This window comes from Ips typographus, linkage group LG16 (assembly GCF_016097725.1).
Source record: "Ips typographus isolate SLU linkage group LG16, UJ_Ityp_2.0, whole genome shotgun sequence".
Classification (NCBI taxonomy): domain Eukaryota; kingdom Metazoa; phylum Arthropoda; class Insecta; order Coleoptera; family Curculionidae; genus Ips; species Ips typographus.
This window is the reverse complement of record NC_138437.1, coordinates 3,562,754-3,588,201: the sequence shown is the minus strand read 5'-3', so window position 1 is coordinate 3,588,201 and position 25,448 is coordinate 3,562,754. Positions and strand designations below refer to the sequence as shown.

At 31.0% G+C, this 25,448-nt stretch overlaps 1 protein-coding gene across 1 annotated transcript; it reads right to left on the bottom strand.

Moving 5' to 3' along the window:
- Positions 1 to 1,669: 1,669 nt before the first annotated feature.
- Positions 1,670 to 24,782, bottom strand: LOC145738736 (uncharacterized). Its single transcript, XM_081993746.1, has 4 exons — positions 24,337 to 24,782; positions 19,029 to 19,211; positions 18,831 to 18,934; positions 1,670 to 2,639 (listed from the first exon to the last, which is right to left on the bottom strand). The coding sequence occupies exons 1-4, from the start codon at positions 24,677 to 24,679 to the stop codon at positions 2,268 to 2,270; spliced, it is 1,002 nt and encodes a 333-aa protein (XP_081849872.1). The 5' UTR covers positions 24,680 to 24,782; the 3' UTR covers positions 1,670 to 2,267.
- Positions 24,783 to 25,448: the final 666 nt, after the last annotated feature.

Below are 25,448 nucleotides of genomic sequence, written 5' to 3'. Positions count from 1 at the left end.
ATACAGAGTGTTCAAGTTTCTGACTGATTTTTTTGGTTAAAAGTGCACTAAACCAGTTTTTGGAAAATATCTCCAAAACGGTTAGAGTTACAAAAAAATTGATTTGTGTCATAAAGTTTCTAAATGAAACACTTAACCGGCCTACATAACGCTAAAACCTCGATGCGGTTGTCTGTATACAGGGTGTGCACTAAAATTATAGTGGTTCCCTTATTTTGGTCATCCTGTATGAAATTTTCAAGTTACAATTTTTTGGGTTACACCACTGCAAAGAGCAAGTTGAGACGGTTCTTTTGATTGGTTTAACCACCCAGAACTCCAAAAAATAACCAATATACAGAGTGTTCAAGTTTCTGACTGATTTTTTTGGTTAAAAGTGCACTAAACCAGTTTTCGACAAATATCTGCAAAACGGTTAGAGTTACAAAAAAACTGGATGGCATCAAAAAGTTTCTAAATGAACCACTTAACCGGACTACGTAACGCTAAAACCTCGATGCGGTTGTCTTTATACAGGGTGTGCACAAAAATTATAGTGGTTCCCTTATTTTGGTCATCTTGTATGAAATTTTCAAGTTACAATTTTTTGGGTTACACCACTGCAAAGAGCAAGTCGAGACGGTTTCGTTTGAGTGGCTTAACCTCTCTGAACTCCCAATAATAACCATTTTACAGGGTATTCAAGTTTCTGTGAAGTTGTTGACTGCAAGTACAACTCTCAAAAATTATTTATTAAATTAATTAATATATATAATATTAATTATTAATAATTAATAAATAAAAGTATGTAACTATAAAATATGTCAAATCTAAATTTGAAATTAATTCATTTTCCCAAAAAAATGTAACTTAACCTTCAATACAAACTATCCAGGTAAACAGTCTTAATTAAATTGTCGTGTATTATGTAAGGTGCTGTTTGGGTTTAATGTCAGGGTTTTTCACATTTTTCGTTAATAAATCAGTAGGCTCATTAATTGCTCAAAATAGTATAGTGGGTGGAACATAAATATCTTTTTATACATATTATATAATTCTGGAATGTTAATGGTCTTAATACAGTGAACTTTTGCAACTACACATGTTAATTAAGAATAATAATCTAGTTTTTATGTATGACATGTATATTTGTGAACATTATACGACAGTATGTCTAATTGGAAATGATAATAGCAAGTTGGACTGATCCAAGAGAACTAATTGCTTAAATTGTTTATCAAAATTTTTGTAAGTATTTTCATACTTTTTTAAACAGCACGGTTCAAAAATACGTATTAATAAAACTGATTTCTTGCTGCTTTTCAGTCTATCCATAAATTGGAAACCATTTAAAATTCATAATCTTGTGTCGTTTAATCGATACGTCACTATATTATTAGCTTATTCGTGTCAATATCCACAAATCCCGTGCATCAAAGATCGGTAATAGAGAGATTGATTTATTATTTACGAACAGGACTTTTTATTAAGGGTGCTTTACAGGTTTAGCGTTTAATAACGAAATTACTTTTTCACATGAACAATGAAACTACAATCCTATTTTAATTTTGCCGATCTATATAAGCTCGAACCGACGAATTTGCAGGATATATGAAATTTCAATGTCCATTTGTTTTAAAGTGGCAATATTCAATTATATCGCCCAATATCAAAAAAAGAAAACAAAATGTAAATTTGTCACCATTTATTTTTCCCACGTATTAAGTACTTATAAAAAATTATTACAGTTTAAAAAACAACTTTGTCAAACTGCATTCGTGTGGTTTACTGTTGTCAAAAAATGAAATTTAGTAACACCAATATAACTTAACAAAATAGAGAGCAATACAACAATATTTACTATGGGACGTAAACTACAACTATTGAGATCATTAGGGGTTCAAGGATAAATTTAATATTTTTGTATACTAGTTAGTAGGTATTTCCCAGATTTAAGTAACTAAATAAAACAGATGTACAAAAAACAAAATGAAAAATAACAACATACATATGCTTAACTACACCCTGTGTTTAGCCTACAAAACTACGTCGTTATTATTAGGTAAAAATTATATTTATATTTATATTATTCACAGCAATTTTAGTATTCAGTAAAATTTCTTATATACATTAAGCAACTAACGGAAAGGCTACTTCATTTTTAGTTGGTCTCATTGTTCAAACACTCCGATAATGATGAATTTTGTGGCACATTTCTATTTGCGGGGATGTCAAAGCTAACACTACACAAACTTCGTAATATATAACAAAACCCGGAAAGCAATTAATTATACAATAGATTGTGAAGATTCAGTAACACTAAAACTTAAATTTAGTAATACATCTTTGCTCTTTTCGATTTCTTTATCAGGCTGATTATCGTTAGGTACAATTTGAGGAACACTTCTTGCACTAAAATTTTGCAAAATATCCTTAAAAGTCGGTTGGGTTGGGTTGTCTGAAACAGACGAAGAAACCACAGAACCTTTGGAATCACTCTCCATGCTGGAATTTGAGCTTTGACTATGACTATTTCCATTTGAACGGTGATGGTTATGTTCTTGTTTTGTTATGCCTCCTTTATGTTCTGCTGCTTCTGCGTTTGATATGTTGTCGCTTTTTTTCCACTTGGTTCGTCGATTTTGGAACCAGATTTTTACCTGTATCAAAAAAGAATAAATTAGATATATATCTCAACTCAAAGTATACTTTGATTATAATTGACTATTTGTTTTTTAATTATGCTGTTAACTGAGCGTTTACTAGCTTTTTCAAATTACACATTTTATTTTCTGACACAGGTTTTAAAACATTTAGAGTGTTCTTGAAGCAAAAGTTATATTTTGAAGAACTGAAATTACTTGAAAATAATTTAATAACAGAATTAATTTATATGTGGGAGTGCTGATTTACATAGATCAGATTACGAAAATGACAAAACCACTAACAAGCCTTCGGGTAATTATTTTCGCAAAACGTTTAATTTCTGCAATCAGAAATTTGCTCGATCAAGTGTAATGTGAATAACGTTCAATTAACAGCCACACCAGAAATAAAATAATACGGAATGAGGTGTTTAATTACAATTTCCACTTAAAAAGTGTTTATCGTCGTATGAATTTCTGGAAATTAAGAACGTACGTGACATTTGAATTGTTTCAACTTTCAGTGACCCCACGCGAAATACACAATAGCCCTATCTAGTTAACTCTATTAGTAATAATTAAGCGTGGGAATTAACAACTATGTATATTTGCATATTACTAAGCAAAATGTTAGAGGGTTCATGCATAGCAATTCGTAACAAAATATCTTTATATAGTTTCTCAGCATTAATGTAAAGTGACTGCACAAAGCGCAATAGGAAAACACAATGTAACTTTTAAACCATATAAATACAAACGAGTCGTTTCATCCATTAAAAATGTAGCTTTAATTAAATGTAAATTCCCTTTGTGTCCCTTAAATCCCTCACAAACGTATATGACTCGTTTGAGATAATGCATTTCCTGACTCTTTGCTGTGTCTCCCACACAGGCAATTAAAGTTCACGTCAAAATAACATTTATACGATTTACGATGTGCTCACAATATATTTCACATATTTTCAATATTAAACTCAAACGTTTTCAGTCACCCCAACAATTTTGATAGCCCCAAATATAACGTGGGGGAAAATTAAAATGAGCTAGGACCCTCCTGACAAGGTGGAAATACATTATAACCAAACGCATTGTGGACAGAGTCGGATTTATTTTTCCAGGAAAGAAATTGTGCTCAACCAATCCACTTTTGCATTTTAAAACGAACCATTAAAAGGACGTTAAGAAGGTTCACATTTGTGAAAATAAAAAAATATATTATTTTCTTTTATGAGGATTTACTTATTAGTTTAAAATCTGCACTCTATTTTTTCGACGCTCATCTAGATTGTCTCGAGATCCATAAACGACTGATTATCTCCCCTAAACCGTCTCTGCTACTCGTCGATGTTCTATTGATTAATTACAACCCCGTTGCCGTTTAATACTCCAGTTGTGCTAATTATAATGCCAACCTATTACCCACCATTCCAATTTATGGATACATGGATTTTGCTGTTTTTATTTAGTCATTTTCTTAAAAGTTCCTTTGACTTTTCGATTAACGTACATACGAGTATTTCCAGTTATATGTATAATAACCTTATTATTGGTCATACTTCTGTGAAAAGCAGTCGTTTCAAACCCCGTTTTCTAGGGAGTAGTATTTTCCTCTCTGTCTATAATCTCTTTAAGCTTTAATCTTCGTATGCAAAAGAAGGAAAACAGAAGACAATGTTTACTTCGGGCATTCACTCGATTTCAAGATTTGAATAAACTGCGGTGGTTTATTCACTAATTTTACCGAGTACGCGTTAATTTATTTTGTACTGACAATGGGGTTGCAAAGGGCAGGTTAGAGTATATTCTCTTCATTGTCTATGTATGAGAACGCTTAAACTAATTTTATGATACTGCAATTTAATTGATATAAAATACGAATGATGAATTTAATAGATCAATGCTGGGAAATTTTTTAAATAATGTTGCCTTATCTTTTTATTTCCATAGTTTTAAGTAGTGATGAGCGTAAATTGATATGTGAAAAGGTAAAGTCAAGAAAAACTAGAAAAGTAAAATTCATTGTACCAGCAAACTCCAGTTTGACCAGTAAATTTATGGGTCTAATTGAAATTTGCTTGAAAGTATTATTTTCCTGTCATGCCTGCCATAAGTAATTTTCGGTCAATATTGTCAAAATAAAATACTTAAAAATAAAGACTAAATAAAAAGCTGTTTTGATTTGTTATTTATTGTTTTAGAAATTTTGATTTATCAATAATAAAATAAACAAAGTAAAACTTTTCTGACAAAATGATTCTTGTACCAAATGATGACAATCTTATAACATTTTTTATGAAAAATTTGCCATTTCTAAAAAATAGCATTTTCAGCTTTTTGAAACTTTTTTTTTATTTTATGTTTAAATTATGACAAATAATATGTCTTTGAGATGAGAAAAATGAAGCGTTTCCAAAACTGTAAGAAAACAGTGTTAAACTGTAATTCTTGCAAATTCTAGACAAATTTTGACAGTTTTGACATTAGGGACAGATGATCACGTGGTATTCTGAGGATAACTTAGCTGGGCAGTGACACTGTCATAAATTTCAGATACGTATCGAATATTGCAAGAAAAATTTTCTAAACCCCGATTTATTGCAACTTTTGAGGACAGTTTGATAGTCAGGGACCAAATTGCTTGTCAAACCCACTTGAAGTGAGAAAATGACTGTTTTAAGCACATTTTTGAAATCCCTATTAAATTTCCTATCCAATAACCTCAAAAAAAAATACAAAATTTGGTACAGTCAGGGAGAAAAGCGGTTTCAAAATTTGAACTGTCAGAAACACAGTTTGAAAGGACAGTCAGGGACAAAATTTCCTGTAAAACTCACTTAGACTAAGAAAGTTTTGACAAAAAATGACAGTTTTAAGCACATTTTTGAAATCCCCACTAAATTTCCTATCCAATAATCTAAAAAAAGCACCACAAAATTGGGTACAGTCAAAGAATTAAGCGGTATCAAAATTTGAACTGTCAGAAACACAGCTTGAAAGGAGAGTCAGGGACAAAATCGCCTGTAAAACTCACTTAGAGTAAGAAAATGGCTACTTTAAGCACATTTTTGGAATCCCCGTTAAATTTCCTATCAAATAACCTGAAAAAAACACTACAAAATTTGGTACAGTCAAGGAGAAAAGCGGTATCAAAATTTGAACTGTCAGAAACACAGTTTGAAAGGATAGTCAGGGACAAAATTGCATCTAAAACCCACTTGGCGTGAGAAAATGGCTGTTTTAAGCACATTTTTAGAATCCTCATTAAATTTTTTATCCGAGAACCTAAAAAAACACTACAAAATTTGGTACAGTCAGGAAGAAAAGCGATGTCAAAGTTTGAACTGTCAGAAACACAGTTTGAAAGGGCAGTCAGGGACAAAATTGCTTCTAAAACCCACTTGGCGTGAGAAAATGGCTGTTTTAAGCACATTTTTAGAATCCTCATTAAATTTCCTATCCAATAACCTGAAAAAAATTACAAAATTTGGTACAGTCAAGGAGAAAAGCGGTATCAAAATTTGAACTGTCAGAAACACGGTTTGAAAGGACAGTCAGGGACAAAATAGATTGTAAACCCACTTGTAGTGAGAAAATGACTGTTTTAAGCACATTTTTGAAATTCCCATTAAATTTCCTATCTAATAACCTAAAAAAACATTACAAAATTTGGTACAGTCAGGAAGAAAAGCGGTGTCAAAATTTTATAACTGGTCAAATTTTTCTAGCAAAATAAAATATTTACTTCACCGGTAATTTACCCATCACTAGTTTTAAGCTTAGTATTTTTGTGCTTAATTAAACATAGAATTATATTATAAATTTTTAATAACAAACTTATCCTAATTTAAATCAATTCAGTTATTAAATTTTGATCTTTTCCGTATGTTGGAAAATTCATTCTTTGTAAAACATCATTTTATTATAGTGTAGCAGCTCCTTCATAGCTTTTTAGCTTCAAATAAAGTAAAAAGGAATACAACTTCTGCTCATATCAGAGATTTTTCAAGAGCTACTTCTAAACAGCAATTTTCTTTCTTACCGAACAAATCGTATCCGAATCACTTTAAACTCAGCATAAAGATATATGTATTTTCAAATACAATTTAACTAAACCCTTTAAAGTTTACCAGAAAATCTTTTGTATCTATTTGAGTCGAATATATATTCTGTTCATACGATGTATTTAAAATTGGTATAATTGAGCAAGAACGTAAACTGTGTATAATGCAGTTTACAAAACAAAGTATTAATTTTAAAGAATAACCGATTTTTAAGATTATGTAAACTTATTCATCACATTTAAACTAAGCTAATGTTAATCTTATAGTGCGTGATGTATTCAGGAATGTGTTTAGCGATTTGATCACGTTTACGTGGTATTGAATAAATTGATATTAAGCTTTTAAGCATTATTTAGTCTTTGAGTTTTATGTTACTTTAAGAGATTCAATGCTTTTATACTGTATTCCTATGTATTATTACTTGCAAAAAAGTTTTAGAAGTTAGTGCGAATCTTGAACAATGTAATTATTACCAAAAACTTCATAATTCAAGATGAGTTTACAAAACGTCAATTTAGTAATCAAGAATTTAAAATTAGATCAAACAGAAATTCAAATTTGTCAAATTGAAACCAAAATAGTTTAAAGCTTTTCTAGCTTCACATAAATGATGTTTTTTAAAGTTAATTTTAATATCTAATTAACTAATTACAGTACTGGATATCAAACAATCAATATTTGGTAAATGAGCAGCTATACATTGAGTTCCCCTTTGTGGATCCCACTCAAAGGGTTTAAGCAATAATTCTCCATTGTAGTGGCCTTAGATGTCTGGTATTGGTTCATGATATGAGCCCTAAATGTGTATATGTTATTTTAACGGCATTGTTTAGCATTAACTCCATTAAGTTTGCCGGTATAAATCTAGCCATTCTCGTGGAGAAAGTGTACTCCAATCGCTTAATCTCAGAATCTATTGTATGCGCAGTCGATGAAACAAATGACTTCGTTTACTTGGCTTCATTACAAAGGAGAGCAAGACTGATGATTGATGTGTCGAAAGGAATTTGATTTAATTTTTAATCGTTTACTGGCATTGCTGCTATCAAAGCATGATTGATGTCTCCTTAAGAAATTAACAGTTTAAAGTTCACGTAAAATCGGACTAATATTTTTTTCAATTAGTTTTGATTGAAATTTTAAGTAGTATTTATTCTCCACCTTTAATGGCAAATAATTGTGGACTGTATAAGCGCCTGTGAACTATTAATACTCTTTGTCTGTTTACATTAATGAGCCGCTCCGCAAATTGGCAAGAGCGTTGTTGCACTCCCCCATAATTAACCTAGTAAGTGGGGATAGCAATTACGTTATTGCTGGAATGCCAGATCGATAGCTAAAACTCATTTAATATTTTCGGGTTTTCAATGTTATTATATCGAGGGGATATTTTAATAAACACAGTCATTACGTAAGATGAGAACTTTGAGCTTAAAAGAAAGAAAGTTTGTTGAGGGTGCTGTAGAGATTTTATTTACTTCTTAGCTTTTACTTAGTTAGAATTTTTTGGGTTTTTTCTATGCTATAAACATGGAATAATATTGAACGGTATAAACGGGGTATATCAGTTGAGTGGTTCACGTCAAACGTAATTAGGTGTTTCCGGTTGAGTCGTCATTAAGCGCTTCAAATTCAATCATCCAGCTTTATTTTGGCTTGGCCATACAACATCGCTGTCCTTGTTTAACTCACCATTCCATCCAATCAATTTACGACACCAACCAATTCCTCCTGCTATGTTTACATGCCTTTGATGAGCATTTCACGTATGTAAGGAAATGTTAACGTATCCTGTTATATTACGCTTGACTAAAAACTCAGAATCCTGTTATCCAGTTTCTTTCCTTCGGATAGGATGTAACGTTTATTTTCAATGATTTATCAGGTAAACATAATCCCTTCATAGTAATAGGATTGATACTATCATGTATATAATTGCGTTAACCGGATGGCAGATATCGAAATTATATCAATTATATGTTATGATACAACTAGCGTTCGATCTGTATATCCTGATCCTGGCGTCGGCAACAAATCACAAATTATGTCATTGTTCTCCCCTTTCGTCCTCCCCCTATTATCATCGGATCGATCAATAACCATTGTAAAAGCGACTAAACGTTTCGGCTATTACTCATGAAGAATTGCCAGTGTATGATACCGTTTTTCACCTAATTGCTTTAATTGGTATTTAATCTTTAACTATTAAAAAACACATTAAGTTTACTCCACACTGTAAAACATATGAGTAAAAAGTGAAAACAATGATTGAAATTAAGAAGTCCTGTATACATATGTACAGGGTGTCCCAATATGTTTCTCGAAAACTATACATAGTATCTTCTTCTTCTAGTGCCTATTCGTTTCGAATATTGGCGACCATCATGGCTATGATGACCTTGTTGACTGCTGCTTTAAACAGTTCTGTGGTTGTTTTTGAATACCATGTCCTTAGGTTCTTGAGCCATGATATCCTTCTTCCGGGCCCTCTCTTTCCAAACACATATTCCAGTTTCTCTTAATCGTTTTCATCACCTCTTTTTCCTTTTCCCCATACTTTCCAGTATTGTTTCGTTGGTCATTCTATCTACCCATGATATTCTAAGAATCCTTCTCTATGTCATCTCGAAGGCTTCGAGCTTCTTTTGTGTAGCTTCGGTCAATGTCCAGGATTCAATGCCATAGTACAATGTGGAGAACACATAGCTGCGCAGGAGTTTTACTTTAATATCTAATTTGAGGTTATGGCTTTTGAAGAGCTTATCCATTTTGATGAAGGCATTTCTTGCTTATTCTATTCTACATCTGATCTCTTGTGAGTGGTCCCACTGTTCGTTTATTAAGGTTCCCAGGTAGCCAAGTTTGGATACCCGTTCTAATGGTATATTTTTTATAAATAGTTGGCAATTTTTAATACATAGTATGACTACGAAAAAAAATTTTATTAGTAAATGTGGCCCAGGGAAAATGCTGGAAATAATTTTCAGCACTAAAATGAAAAATGTCCAAAAACTGTGAAAATGTAAATAGAAAGGTATAGTAAAAATCTCATAAAAGTAATCCCCTATTCTCTACGAAGAATTTTCCTATTTAACTTTTTTTCCTATCTCTTCAAATAAAGTAGTGGGTAAAGTAGTCAAAAGTTTGCTTTGAAAGAAATGAAATATCTCGAAAACGGCTAATCGTAGAAACTTCGTTGCGGCATTTTCTGTCCTTTAGAGTGTCCCAAAACAATGTTCAATTTAGTTTTCGGTCTAACATATAGATATCTAGAAAAAATCAAATGCAATGGTATAGCTTCCTATTACATATTCCAAAAGCAATCAAATTATCTATCGTTGTGTGAAAAAAAAAATTGAATTTTATTTTTCGTTGTCTGAATTAAAACAGAATTGCGTGTACTAATGACTGCCATTATAACCAAACCCTATGCAACATATTCTAATTTGACTAATAATGTAATGTTTACAACTCTAAAAAGGCTATTCTTAACGATTTCACAATAATATCCCGTGTTACAAGAGTACTGCAGTTTTCACACAACGATAGATAATCTGATTGCTTATGGAATAAGTAATAGGAAGCTATACCATTGCATTGGATTTCTTCGAGATATCTAAGATGAAAGTGCAATTTTTGTAAAAACGCCCTCTGTCGAAAAGATCGAAAACTAAACGGAACATTGTTTTAGGACACTCTACAGGACAGAAAATGCTCTTAATGCCGCAAAAACGAAGTTTCTACGATTAGCCGTTTTCGAGATATTTCATTTCTTTCAAAGTAAACTTTGGACATTTTAGTGGTATCGAAACGCCCCTTAGCGGTGTATTTAGAAAGCTGAAAATTATTTCCAGCATTTTCCCTTTTCCAAATTTACTAATAAAAAAATTGTTTCGTAGCCATACTATGTATAGTTTTCGAGAAACAGCCTTATTGGGACACCCTGTACAGAGATCAATGTAGCTAAACGGGGGATAAAAGAAGCAGGCGTTGCCATGTTACTTTATAACGTTTGAATTATTGAGGTACGTAAACCTGATATTGAAACTACATTTTATTGACTCAATAACTCCATATTGAAAGTGTTTAATATCTTCTAAAGATGCAATAAAATTCTATTCTAGAATTAAACTTTATACTTACACCTGCTCGATGGTAATAATGTAAATTGAATAAATAATTTAAATGTATATTTTTAGAACCGCATGTAATAAATATGCAAAGTTAGAGAAAATGGTTATATTATATTGTTTAAATAGTTATCGTTATTAATATTCATTAGAATGTAAAAGCAGTCTCGACCTATTCAAATAATATAATATTTGTTTGAATTTTTGATGCGTAATGTTGGTCAATAAATTAAATATTGCATGTACTTTATGTAAAATTGAGAAAAAATATACCTGTATTTTAATTGTTATATTCGTTTACCCTGATAAGCACCATTTTAACAATTGCGGAATAATTTTGAAATATTGGATCGTTTAATATTTAAACCTTTGCAAACCAATGAGATATATGTTACATGTTTATAATTTCAAACTAAAAATATTTTTTACACAATCAGTTAAACCATTGAACAGTGAATAAACTCTAATTATATATGCATTTTAACAAATCCATAATTAAAATTGAGTACCATTAATTACTATTACCCTCAGATTAAATTACTATTTTACGAGCCTATTATTTTATTAACTAATCATTTTGCCAATAACGCCTTGCTTATTTTATATCTGAGGTGAAGAAAAGCTACAGTATGTTATGTTTATTAACTTTTTCTACAGAAATTAAACCATGTTTAAATATCAGTTATATTATGCTATAATTGCCAGTCAACCACCATTAACAATTCAAGGAATGTTAATACCCACCGTGAATTGCATTCCAAATACAATATATATTGTACTAAGCGGGCTATTACAATATAATAATCTATATACCCAATGTCTTAGAAAATTTCTATATCCCAAATAAAACCTTACGAAATTACTTTGTCACATTTACTCTTTCAACTTTTACTAACCACACAAATAAACTGTTGGGAAACAATTAAGTATCTAATTTATAAGCCTATAACATTCCCTGTAAAACACATTTATGATATTGTTGCTTTTATAGTGCTTGCCTAATTGAACTTTTACTACCGAAATATAAATTCGATTTACTGTGTGTTTGTTTGTAGCTGTCTGTTTACCGTTTCCTGGTCTTATTTGTATTCTAATAATCGGTATACTTATCCCCAGTTAAAACAATTCCGAATTACTGGATGATAAGTTAATATGACTCAAATTATTTTGATGGGTAAATTACCGGTAAAGTAAATATTTTAGTTTACAAGGAAAATTTGACCGATAAATTACTGTGTTTCTGGCAGCACCAGTAACTGCACCAAATCTTGTAGTGTTTTTTTAGATTATTGGATAGAAAATTTAATGAGGATTCCAAAAATATGCTTAAAACAGTAATTTTCTCACTACAAGTGGGTTTTACAGTCAATTTTGTCTCTCTTTCTTGCAGTATTCGATAAAAGACGTGTTTTCGAGATTTATGACAATTATTTTGACCACCAAAAACCACGTGACATGTCACGAATGTCAAAACTGACAAAATTTGCAAGAATTACAGTTTAACACAGTTTTCTTACAGTTTTGGAAGCAAGACGTGTTTCTGAGATTTATGACAGTTACTTTGACAATTTTGGAAATGTAAATTACAAATTGTTTAAATAATAATATCTTCAGATTTGTGTCATTTTTCTCACCTCAAAAACATATTAATTGTCATAATTTAAACATGAGGTAATAAAGAAAAGTGACAGCTGAAAATGCAATTTTTTAGAAAAAGTTACTTGTTCGTAATAAAGATATACGATTGGCACATTTGGTACAAGAATCACTTTGTCAGAAAAGTTTAAATTTATTTATTTTATTATTGATAAACCAAAATGTCTAAAACAATAAATAACAAATCAAAACAGCCTTTTATTCAGTCTTTATTTTGACAATATTGACCGAAAATGACTTTAATGAAATTAATGACAGTCATGGCAGGGGAAATGATACCTTTCAAGCAAGTGAATGGCTTGTACCTACAAGCTACTACTGAAGGCAAATAAAAGATCAAATATTCCCTCGGTTGAAAATTGTAAATGCCGAATTCTGGTATGACGCTAATTAAACGCAGAACTGCGACATTATTGCACAAATCGGTTAATAATAGTGAATTGTTCCCAAATAATAACCAATCTCCAAATATTTCAAACATTTTAATTATTCAAATCGTAGGAGAATAAGCTAAAACCGACAATATTTTGCTTGTTTATAAATGGTTAGTCAAATTTAGGGAAATCTTAAATTAAATTGACAACTAACATTCTTTTGAATAAAGCTGATTAAGGGGTGGACCCTTATACCGAGTGTCCGAAAATAAGGTGAACAACCAACTCGAAATAACCAACTTACGACCCACGTTAAATCATTTATTACCAGTAGTAATAAACAATCCGCTTTAAAAACTAAAAATACAAATCTGTATATGGATACTGTTTTAGTTAATTTTAATGATGGGTAAATTACAAATACTGTGTTTCTGGCAGTTCAAATTTTGACACCGCTTTTCTCCCTGACTATACCAAATTTTGTAGTGTTTTCAGGTTATTGGATAGAAAATTTAATGAGGATTCCAAAAATGTGCTTAAAACTGTCATTTTCTCACTCCAAGAGGGTTTTACAGGTGATTTTGTCTCTGACTGTTATTTCAAACTGTGTTTCTGGAAGTTCAAACTTTGATACTGTTTTTCTCTCTAACTATACCAAATTTTGTATTGTTTTCAGGTTATTGGATACAAAATTTGATGCGGATTCCAAAAGTGTGCTTAAAACTGTTATTTTCTCACTCCAAGTGGATTTGACAAGCAATTTCGTCCCTGACTGTCCTTTCAAACTGTTTCTGATAGTTCAAATTTTTGATACAACTTGTCTCCCTTGACTATACAAATTTTGTAGTGTTTTTTTCAGGTTATTGAATAGAAAATTTAATAAGGATTCCAAAAATGTGCTTAAAACTTTCATTTTCTTACTCCAAGTGGGTTTGACAAGCAATTTCGTCCCTGACTGTCCTATCAAACTGAGTTGATGATAGATAGTTCAACCAAATTTTGTAGTGTTTTCAGGTTATTGGATAGAAAATTTAATGAGGATTTCATTTTCAAGTCATTTTCTCACTGCAAACTGGTTTTACAGACAATTATGTCCCTGACTGTCTTTTTAAACTGAGTTTCTGCCAGTTCATACTTTGACACCGCTTTTCTCCTTGACTATACCAAATTTTGTAGTGTTTTCAGGTTATTGGATATAAAATTTAATAAGGATTCCAAAAATGTGCTGAAAACAGTCATTTTCTCACTCTAAGTGGGTTTGACAAACAATTTTTTCCCTGACTGTCACACTGTCAAAAAGTTGCAAAAATCCGGGTTTAGAAAAGTGTTCTTGCAGTATTCGATATAAAACGTGTTTCTGATAAATATGACATTTATTTTGACAATTGTCAGTAAATTTCTGGTAAATTACAAACTGTGTAAATAATAATATCTTCAGATTGGCGTATTTTTCTCATCTCAAAAACATATTATTTGTCATAATTTAAACATGAGGTAATAACGAAAAGTGACAAAAAGCTGAAAATGCATTTTTTTTAGAAAATGCTACTTTTTCTTAAAAAAGTTATTTTGGTACAAGAATTACTTTGCCAAAAAATTTTTACTTAACAATAAACAACCAATCAAAACAGCTTTTTATACACTCTGTATTTTTCAGGATTTTATTTTGACAATATTGACCAAAAATTATTTTAATGAAATGATATCTTCAAAACAAATTTCAATTAAACCCGTAAATTTACTGGTCAAATTTGAATTTACTCGTAACATTGATAAATTTTCCTGTGACATAGTAAATTTACGCTCATCACTAGTTAATTTTAACTTCTGGAGAAACTGCATACTTGTGTGTGGTTGATATTTATTTACAGATTTTTTGATTTTTTAGGTACTATTTTAATTAAATGTATTAAATAAACTTTATAAATAAATATACATTTTCGTTTTTTTTCAGGAACAACTGTGTATTAAATTAATCGAAAATGAGTGTGTTGAAGACAATAAATACATTCTGTAAGAGTTTAAATTGACGGTAGGAGGTAAAATACTTAAGCTGTCAAAACATAATTTACATTCATTTGAGCTATTAATGGTGCTCTCTATGTTTCACAGTTAATAACGTGCATTAATGAGACCGGTCTATAAAAAGAAACACATATTTTCAAAGGAAACAATTAGCGCTTATTTGTTTAGCTGTCTAGGGAACATCTGAGCTGATGTTAAGTGTTACGAATTCATTGGGTAGCAATAATGGTTTACAGCTCTTAAAATAGATTTTAACCTCTCATTTTAATAAATTTATGTGAAACATTTTAACGCTTTGGTGAACAACCTCAAGTTATTAATAGTCAATTTAAAGACAATAAGTGCTTCATTGCCAGGCAATTTGCTGACCTTAAAACAACCAAAACAGGTACCTAATTCACCAAAGCTTAAATTTAAAAAAAAAACAGTTATTACATTTAACACGCAGTCCATTAAGAAAATTTTTGACTTTATCCTGAAGTCTTGGCACCGACTATTAAACTTACGAACTGTAACTCCTCTTACAATTACCGAAGTAGCATGAATAATTTTAATGTCGTTTAATTTCCCTAAATGACTCGAGAACGACTCCACTCCCGAGGGATTTAACAGCTGTAAAGTTTTCATCTAAACGAAAAGTATACAACCCCAAATGTTGGGGATCGATATCGAATGCCGTTTTAAACGGCTTTATGCCAGTTGAAATTTACTCGGGATAATCAAAGGCTCAATGCTTTGCGAGAATTGGAATATAGTGGTCTCTGATTAGCGAAAAGAAAATTGCAAAAATTAGTTTTATCGCCAGTTAAAATACAAATTTAACGGTTTACTTTAGATACAAATTGGATTTTCAAGAGTTTTCCTTTTAATTGCTTTTAATAGCAGAGGGTCGATCGTAGTTTCAACTTCAATGCCTTCGTTAAAACTAGATTATTAATTATTACAGTAATTTAACAAAGTTTTACAACATTTAAGCCCGAGTTCAAAAGCAATTTTTAGTTCAATACACTTTACAAGTAACTAAAATAAATGTCATGAAATGGGACTTATAAATTTAATAAAACCAAAGCAACTCTAAAAGACTCTATATCGATCAACCCTCGTTTAAGGGTATACAGTACCTGTTCGCACACTAAATCATTTTGCTGAGGGCTGAAAATTATAAAAAGTGGTTGTAATAAATAAGTGCTAGTGTAACTGCTTAGAGTTAAACTTTTTTTTTCATTTTCATTCTCAATCAATGTTTTTTTTAACTCTTCTCTGTTTCTTACAGAGGGTTTAGTACCTTTTCCTTCACATTTTCCATTTTTATCTTTTTCTATTTTTCTCTCTTGCGTCTAAGGATTTCCCATTAAGTCCTCCGACAAGATCTGGCTTAATTTCTTTCTCAAATCTTTACTGTAACAATTTTATTTATTTTTACTTTCTGTCCTTTTATTAACCAGTGAATTGTTTTGGTTTGCTATGTTTATTTGCTGTGGAACGCTCCAACTGTGTTGGAAGTTAATTTTTGTAGATACAGACAGCTTTAGTTTCACTCTCATCCTACTCAATTTAAATTACATTTTTTCTGCATTATTTCAGTAAAAGTTAGTGATGGGTAAATTACCGGTAAATTGTTGGTAAATTATAAATACTGTGTTTCTAGAAATTCAAATTTTGAAACAGCTTTTCTCCTTGACCGTACCAAATTTTGTAGTGTTTGATCAGGTTATTAAATAGGAACAAAAATGTGCATAAGAAAGTAATTTTCTCACTCAAAGTTTACAGGCAATTTTGTCCCTGACTGTCCTTTCAAACTGAGTTTCTGGCAGTTCAAACTTTGCCACCGCTTTTCTCCCTGACTGTATTAAATTTTGGAGTGTTTTTTTCAGGTTATTGGATAAAAAATTTAATGAGGATTCCAAAAATGTGCTTAAAACAGTCATTTTCTCACTCCCAGTGGGTTTTTTCAGTCGATTTTGTCTCTGACCGTCTTTTCAAACTGTGTTTCTGGCAGTTCAAATTTTGACACCGCTTTTTTTCCTGACTGTACCAAAATTTGTAGTGTTTTTTCAGGTTACTGGTGAGGAAATTTAATGGGGATTCCAAAAATGTGCTTAAAACAGTAATTTTCTCACTCCAAGTGGGTTTGTCAGTCGATTTTGTCTTTGACTGTCCTTTTAAACTGTGTTTCTGGCAGTTCAAATTTTGACACCGCTTTTCTCCCTGAGTGTACCAAATTTTGTAGTGTTTCTTCAGGTTATTGGATAGGAAATTTAATAAAGATTCTAAAAATGTGCTTAAAACAGTCATTTTCTCACTCCAAGTGGGTTTTACAGGCAATTTTGTCACTGACTGTCCTTTGAATCTGCATTTCTGGCAGTTCAAATTTTGATACCACTTGTCTCCCTTGACTATACAAATTTTGTAGTGTTTTTTTCAGGGTATTGGATAGGAAATTTAATGGGGATTCCAAAAATGTGCTTAAAACAGTCATTTTCTCACACCAAGTGGGTTTTTCAGTCGATTTTTCCCTGACTGTCCTTTCAAACTGAGTTTCTGGCAGTTCAAACATTTATACCGCTTTTTTCCTTAACTGTACCAAAGTTTGTAGTGTTTTTTCAGGTTATTGGATAGAAAATTTAATGGGGATTCCAAAAATGTGCTTAAAACAGTCATTTTCTCACTCCCAGTGGGTTTTTCAGTCGATTTTGTCTCTGACCGTCTTTTCAAACTGTGTTTCTGGCAGTTCAAATTTTGACACCGCTTTTTTTCCTGACTGTACCAAAATTTGTAGTGTTTTTTCAGGTTACTGGTGAGGAAATTTAATGGGGATTCCAAAAATGTGCTTAAAACAGTAATTTTCTCACTCCAAGTGGGTTTGTCAGTCGATTTTGTCTTTGACTGTCCTTTTAAACTGTGTTTCTGTCAGCTCAAATTTTGATACCGCTTTTCTCCTAGACTGTACCAAATTTTGTAGTGTTTTTTTAGGTTATTGGATAGCAAATTTAATGAGGATCGTAAAAATGTGCTTAAAACAGTAATTTTATAACTCAAAGTGGGTTTTTTCAGTCGATTTTGTCTCTGACTGTCCTTTTAAATTGTGTTTCTGGCAGTTCAAATTTTGACACCGCTTTTTTTCCTGACTGTACCAAAATTTGTAGTGTTTTTCAGGTTATTGGATAAAAAATTTAATGGGGATTCCAGAAATATGCTTAAAACTGTAATTTTCTCACTCCAAATGGGTTTGACAAGCAATTTTGTCCCTGACTATCAAACTGTTAAACTGTGCTCAAAAGTTGCAAAAATTAGGGTTTGGAAAAGTTTTCTTGCAGTAATTGATACAAAACGCGTTTCTGAGATTTATGACAATTATTTTGACACTGATCATATTGCTGCCTAGCTAAATTATCCTCCAAAAACCGAGATGTGAACGTGATATCTGATCCTAATGTCAAAACTGTCACAATTTCCCTAGAATTGGCAAGAATTACAGTTTAACACCGTTTTCTCACACTTTTCGAAACAAGACGTGTTTCTGAGATTTATTACAGACATTTTGACAAATTGTCAGTAAATTACTGGCAAACTACAAATTGTTTCAATAATAATATCTTCTATCTCAAAAATATGTTATTAGAGATAACAAAGAAAAGTGAAAAAAAGCTAAAAATGCATTTTTTTAAGAAAAGGCTACTTTTTCATAAAAAAGTTACAAGATTGTTTCTCATTTGCCACAAGAATCACTTTGTCAGAAAAGTTTTACTTCATTTATGTTATTATTGATAAACCAAATTTTCTAGAACAATAAATATTTCTCAGGATTTTATTTTGATATTATTGACCGAAAATGACTTTAATCAAATTAAATTCAATCAAATTTCAATACGGAAAAATGTACTCCCATCACTAGTTAAAATATAAACATATTACTATTTTATAATACAATCAGTAAGTAAGTACAAATCAACTATTTACCTGCGTTTCTGTCACATTTAAGCGTTTGGCCATTTCAGATCTATCGCTACTACTCAGGTATTTCTTCAGCTCAAACTGCTTCTCTAATTCGAAAATTTGCCTCCCTGTAAGAGAATTTACCTTTTAAGCTCCTAAATTTTCAACTACAGCTTTTATTAATTAATCTACAAAAGAATGCTCAAAAAACTGCTTAATTACCTGTAAAAGTTGTCCGGGCCTTCTTTTTGCCTTTTTTATTCTCAAAAATTTCATCCACTAAAGTCGTTTGTACGGTTTCGATTTTAGGGTAAATTCCTTCCATTTCCACAGGTTTGTCTTCAGCAGGCGTTACGTTTGAATCCGTGCTTTCTCGAGTTTTCTTCCTTTTTCGTATAACGTGTTCTGAAATAAGCATATCAATGAGAAAGGATATTATGGGATTCCAACCAGACACAATTAAATGAGTTATTGGAGCAATATCAGCCTGAACGACTTTATTAAACTTAATTTGCTAGACATGCAGCCGGGAATATTGAAATGCTAAATGCCATTAATTTCAATCTCGCTCTCTTCAATTCGAAATTTAATAAGTTTAAGAAAAAATGTACAATCAAATAGATCGCAGATCGCTAACTTTATTCATTTTGGAACGTTATTAAAAATCTAAACAAAACATATATAAAGAATCCGATTTTTAGTGTCTATTATGTTTAATGACAGAACACTACCAAGACATACATTAACTCTAGATATAAGTACTGTATTATTGAAATTGTACATACATATAGATAGCTTATAAATAGTGTATATTATTAATCTCTAAACGATGTTATTACTATGGGCAGAAAGGCCACTAGGGCCGATAGCCTTTTCTTTTGGAGAATAAAGATTGTATATATATATATATATATATGTTTAATAATATGATAAAATGTTTTGTTCGAGATTTTGTATACTGCCACGTTAAACTAAAATTACTTAAGGCATACGAAAACTTTAAATCAAAGTTAATTTTTATGTTATATACGATAATTTATCTTAGAAAACTCTGATCACCTTATTAGCTATATTCCTAAATCAAGTTTGTATTAAGTTTCCAAGGAAATACATTTCTACTAGCAAATAAATTATGTATTCCGAAAGTTGCCTCAAGATTATCTATCAACCGTTGCTGATGTAAAATCAGCTTGCTTGTTTAGTTCAAAGTTCTATTCAGAATAAAACAATAATAAAAAAGCTACTCTTCATTTACTTTAAGAACTCTTGTATTCGCCATTGAAAACCTTTAAAGTCTGCTTAATGATTACAATTTTCAATTTCATAAGGAAACTCATAAATAGGAAGCCAATGGTATATTTCTCCGTGTTCTATTTTCAATATTGAAATTCGACTTATACACTTTGTATGGAGTAGAGATTGAGAAACTAGTTTTATGCTTGTTAGTTTTTTACTTACTTAAATAAAATCAACGTTCCTCTTTTTACGTTGTAGAGCAGAACACTCTGATTTTAACGACTTTTAAGTGTGGTTTAATTGAGTTAGATTTATTTAATCACCTTTATACGATCGGGGTCACAAATAATACAAAGGTAATTATTACTTTTTAAACCTATAAATCCGAGTGATGTGATTTGAATCCCAATTATCAAACCCAACCTCAGATCTGTGAGTTAATGTTGCCCATAAACGTTTTATAGTCATCTTTTAGGATGTTTATGTAACATTCTCTTTGTAAATGACACAAGAGATGTAGTTTTCCACTTTCCAAGTTGCGGAGACGCTATTGGAATAATGTCCTTTCTGTTAACGTTTTGTCCCTAATCATGGAAGCAGCCAAGTAATTATGGGAAGCATACATCAATGAATGGAAATTCGTTCAACTGCAATAACTCGTAAACCACCGTTGGTCAATCATGTTACGCCAGTGTTGATCAAATAATTGGGTTTGACTTGCGTTTTGCTTCGATATTACATGTCCAGCAGAGGTAATTATTTTGTGAAGCGACATGACGTAAATCATATACTAATCGAGAAAATGTAAAATGTACTATATTGTTAACGAAAAACTATATTGCATTGCTTGGAGTTATTAAGTTGAATGTTCTTTTAGAATTATCAATATTCTATTCTACATGCATTTCAAATGATGTCATGTACTGGGTGAGTCAACGATAGAGTACAATTTAAAAATTACAAAAAAATGTTAAATACAAAAGGTGTAGACAATATTAAGATTTATAAACCTAATAGTTCTTCTATTATTTAATTTTTTTCAGAAAAATTTAGTTTTTACCATGATGGAATTTTCCATTAGTATTGCCTTTGTTTCTAAAGGTAGAATACTCATATTTGGTGCGAACGTTCTACATGGACGACAAAATAGATTTATCCTTATAAACTTGCTTCAATTCTACAGGGCTTTCAACTTTTTAAAACATACTTTGACTAATTCAACTTAAGAAATTTTGACTTTTTTAAATAAAACACCCTGTGCATTATACTTTTTTTTATAGCTTTTATAAAACACTTCCACTTTTATTATGTCATATACCTAATATTAATAGTCTGCGATTTATTTATGCTTTTTTAATTTTTACCTTCGTTTAAACTAAGATTACAACTAAATTGCTTAGGACAAACCAAATATGGAGGTGTTGTCAAACTTAGACAGGTAAAATAAGTAAGTTAATTAAAAAATTACTTTACTATTACTTTTTTTACGTAAATTACAACAATTTAAAATGTTTATTCTTACTTAACTGATATGTCAAAGACAATGTTCAGATTTCAGTTTATTTAATATAACAAAAAACAAAGGTAAAAGTTAAAAAATGTAAATAAATTGCAGACTATTAAAATTGACATACTTAATAAAAGGTGTACTTAATAAAAGCTATCAGAAAAATCAATAATACACAGGGTGTTCCATTTAAAAAAGTCGTGATTTCTTAAGTTGAATTAGTTAAAGTATATTTAATAAAATTGAACATTTTACAACATTGATGAACATCACATTTTATTGCTAAATAATTTGGTAAAAAATGTCAAATTTTTACTTTATTTTTTTACCACTTTATTATTGTTATTATTAGTTTCGGGAGGTCTGTAGCTACTAAAAAACGAATTAAAAGGTCCTGGTCCGTATTTGAAAATTTGAAGTTGATGATGGTATCTTCAAAACGAAACGTCGGGGCTGAAAACTAAAACTATTTTCGTGAAGAGCATAAAAAAGTGCCTCCAAAAGGTGCCATTGATTTTCCAAAATAATCAATAATAAAGTGGTAAAAAAATAAAATAGAAATTTGACTTTTTTTATTAAATTATTTAGCAATGAAATGCACAACTTTGTCTCTATTTAACTAAAGCTCTATCAACTATAGTTTTTGAGATAGCAATGCTAATGCCCCGAATTTGTAACACCCTGTATAGTGTATCAATATAACAAAATTAACCACACATGTAATTATTATGGTAAAATCTTTGTAACATGATATTAAGTTGAAACAATATATTCATTACAAATTATTATAAAAATTTACCAATTTTTCAACATTTAAACTACATTTTTAAGATCACGTGACTGTTTTTGACAGGTGTCAACTGGACTTTACAGTGTTGCAAGCTCTAAAATTGCATAATTAAAGTCACGTGATGTGTCTCTTACAACTTCAGCTTTTACAACTGTCTAAAATAGTCTAAATTGAATTTACCAAGTTTTTAAAGTTTAAACCACATTTTAACGGTCACGTGATTAATTTTGACAGATATCAACTGGACTTTACAGTGGTGCAAGCTCAGAATTGCATTATCAACGTCACGTGTCGTGTACTTTGCAATTTAATTTTGTACAACTGTCCAAATTTTATTTATCAGTTGTTTTCCAAAGTTTAAACTGCGTTTGGAAGGTCACGTGACTGTTTTTGACAATGTCAACTGGTCTTTACAGTGTTGCAAGCTCAAAAATTGAATTATCAAAGTCCCGTGACGTAGTTGTTACAATTTTACCACTGTCTAAATTTAAAATACTATATATTAAATTTTTCAACTGTTTCTTTTAAATGATAGATGTCTTTATTTGACACGTGCTAACTTGGTTACTATGACAGTTAGAAGATTCGTTTAAACGTCAAAATATAACCTGTAATTTCAGACAACCGTACCAAAAATATTTTTGTTTGTTAGATTTTGATCAATTTTAAGCGTTCGGCAACAAGATCAAATCAAGTGTCAAAAATTTGGAAAAACCTTTTCGTTGTCACCTAACCTAACCTAAAAACTGTCACGTGAGTTTTAAAAAAATAATTTTTAGCTTTTGGGTCTTCAAAATTTGCAAAAACAATCAGGTAACCTGAGAAAGTCATTTTTTTGAATCATTAATCCTTATGACATTTTGACAAGGGTCAAAATGTCATGTACAAATTGTAAAAACAGACATGCTACTTAATTAATCTGACCTAAAAACTGCCACGTGATCAAAAAAAAAATTCAAAGGTGTATTTCGTCAAGGTTTATCATTGTCCCAATACCAGGGGCCTTATAACTAAATTTAAGAATGCCACAAATGTGTAGGTAAACATTTGAAGGCATTCTGAGGCAGTTTAAATAATTTAAAGGCATTTCGAGGTATTTCAAGCTAATATGAGGCATTTTAGGTAGTTTTAAGGCATTATTACTATGAGGCATTTTGAGCAATAATAAAGTATTTTAAAGGCATTTCAAGGTATTTTGTATGCAAAAAGGCATTTTGGTGTACAAAAAATTATCGGCGGTCTACTCTTGGTTAAACACATGTTTAAGTAAGTACAACTTATTTTTTTATAATAATTACAATATTTTTTAATATTTGTTATTAATATTTTTTCATAGTCCTGTAACGTAATCATGACCAACTTCGAAAATAATATTTAAATTTATTTATTTAGTTTTACGCGTTTTTAGGTGATAATTCAGAAAAATTAAAATAGCCCTCAAACTAGCAAAGATAGTCATAGAGACATCTTAATGAAAGTTGAAGAGAATTGACAGGAGAACAAGATGCAACTCTTAAATACAGGGTGTTCCATTTAACAAAATCGATTTAACCGGTTTTGAAATTTATCTGTACAAAACACCTTGTATGACGGCCTTCAAAGCCTATTTAAGCTTTTACGGTCACTTTATTACAAGTAATTATGCAATTATTGCCGAAAACAAAGACATGTTTTGTCACTAATTTGATTGTTTTGTTAAATAAGTTGATGCTGCCATTTTATGCAAAGCTAAAAACTGATTGAGATGCAGAATTTTACAAGAAATCCAAATATACACAACACCCTGTATTGTCGAAAGTATTTTTATGTTGCACACCAAATGATTCTGATCAACTTTTTTATACACATTTTTTTCGAAAAACCAAAAATAACAACAATATGGGACTTTGTCACACTATTGCGCCACCCTGTATGTATAATCGCGGGTTTATAAACTTGTTATCTGTAGAAAATCCGCATATTTAGCAATTTCCAAAGAAGAAAATATAAAAATTTACCTTTGGGAACTTTAGTGATGATCGTGGCTTCACATTTAACCGACAGATTAAGAGGCTCAATTACTTCGGAATTGTTCATAGCGCGGTGATTGTTATAGGAGTTTTGCGCGTTCAAATTTCCCAACCCTAAGATGTTCTCAATATAGTGCGGGGTTGGTTTGTTGTTTAATTTCTTGTAGACGTGTTCGTGCCAAGAAAACCGCTCACTGTTTTCGAAACTATCATGAAAATATGCACTGCAGGTAGTTAAGTCTGTTGTTTCCGAAACATTTTCGTCCACGTTGGTAGTTTGTTGAGGGGACAACCGATATTCGGTAGATTGATCTTTAATTTCTGCGGACATGTTCGGCGCGCTTTTTATTTGTTGACGGTATACCGCGTGTTGAGCTTGTCGTCAATGAAGAAATACGACGCGCTCAGCGCTGACGACAAGCGATGTCTATTAACCAACAAAAGCAATCTAAAGCTCGTGTAATGGTAAACGATGGGGGTGCGCTGCTTCGAGCGGCGCAATTCACAAGTTAGCCCGTGCTTATTTACAAACGATTATCATTATCTGCCATTATAAAAGCATACGCGGTAGCCGTCATATAAATATTATTAATTGGTTCACTCACGCTTGGGTTTGCATTTTTTTTCCGCAAGCTATTTCCGCAATTTAAAAAATTTAAAACGATTTAGTTCAGTCATTTACAGTTTAACAACTAACACTATTCATGCGAATTAGATATCAAAAACTTAATAAAACCAAATATTTTATTATTTTTAACAGTATAATATTAAACCGAAATTATCCTTGCTGACATGGTGACGGAATAATTGCTCTTAAGCTAATTTCAAGTGTTTCCTTAAGATTACAAACCTTATATCTACCTAGGTTACTAATTTTAGCAGAACTACTAATCTCGAATTAGAATATGTTGGTACAAACCAGCAATTACTCCTTAATCCACATTATTAGAAACTTACTGGAAAACAGACAACTAAAAATACGTATAGACAACATCACCCTTTCCTTTCCTTTTATTCCTGAACAAGGACTACCACAAGAATCACCCTTCCTCTACAATATCTACTGCCATGACATATACAACCACAATCTACATGACAAA

Excerpts from the sequence above, each read along its gene's own strand:
- LOC145738736 (XM_081993746.1), bottom strand. The coding sequence starts at position 24,679 with ATGTCCGCAGAAATTAAAGATCAATCTACCGAATATCGGTTGTCCCCT. Across the intron at positions 19,212-24,336 it reads CATCACTAAAGTTCCCAAAG|AACACGTTATACGAAAAAGG; the intron begins GTAAATTTTTAT and ends TGCTTATTTCAG. Across the intron at positions 18,935-19,028 it reads GGCCCGGACAACTTTTACAG|GGAGGCAAATTTTCGAATTA; the intron begins GTAATTAAGCAG and ends ATTCTCTTACAG.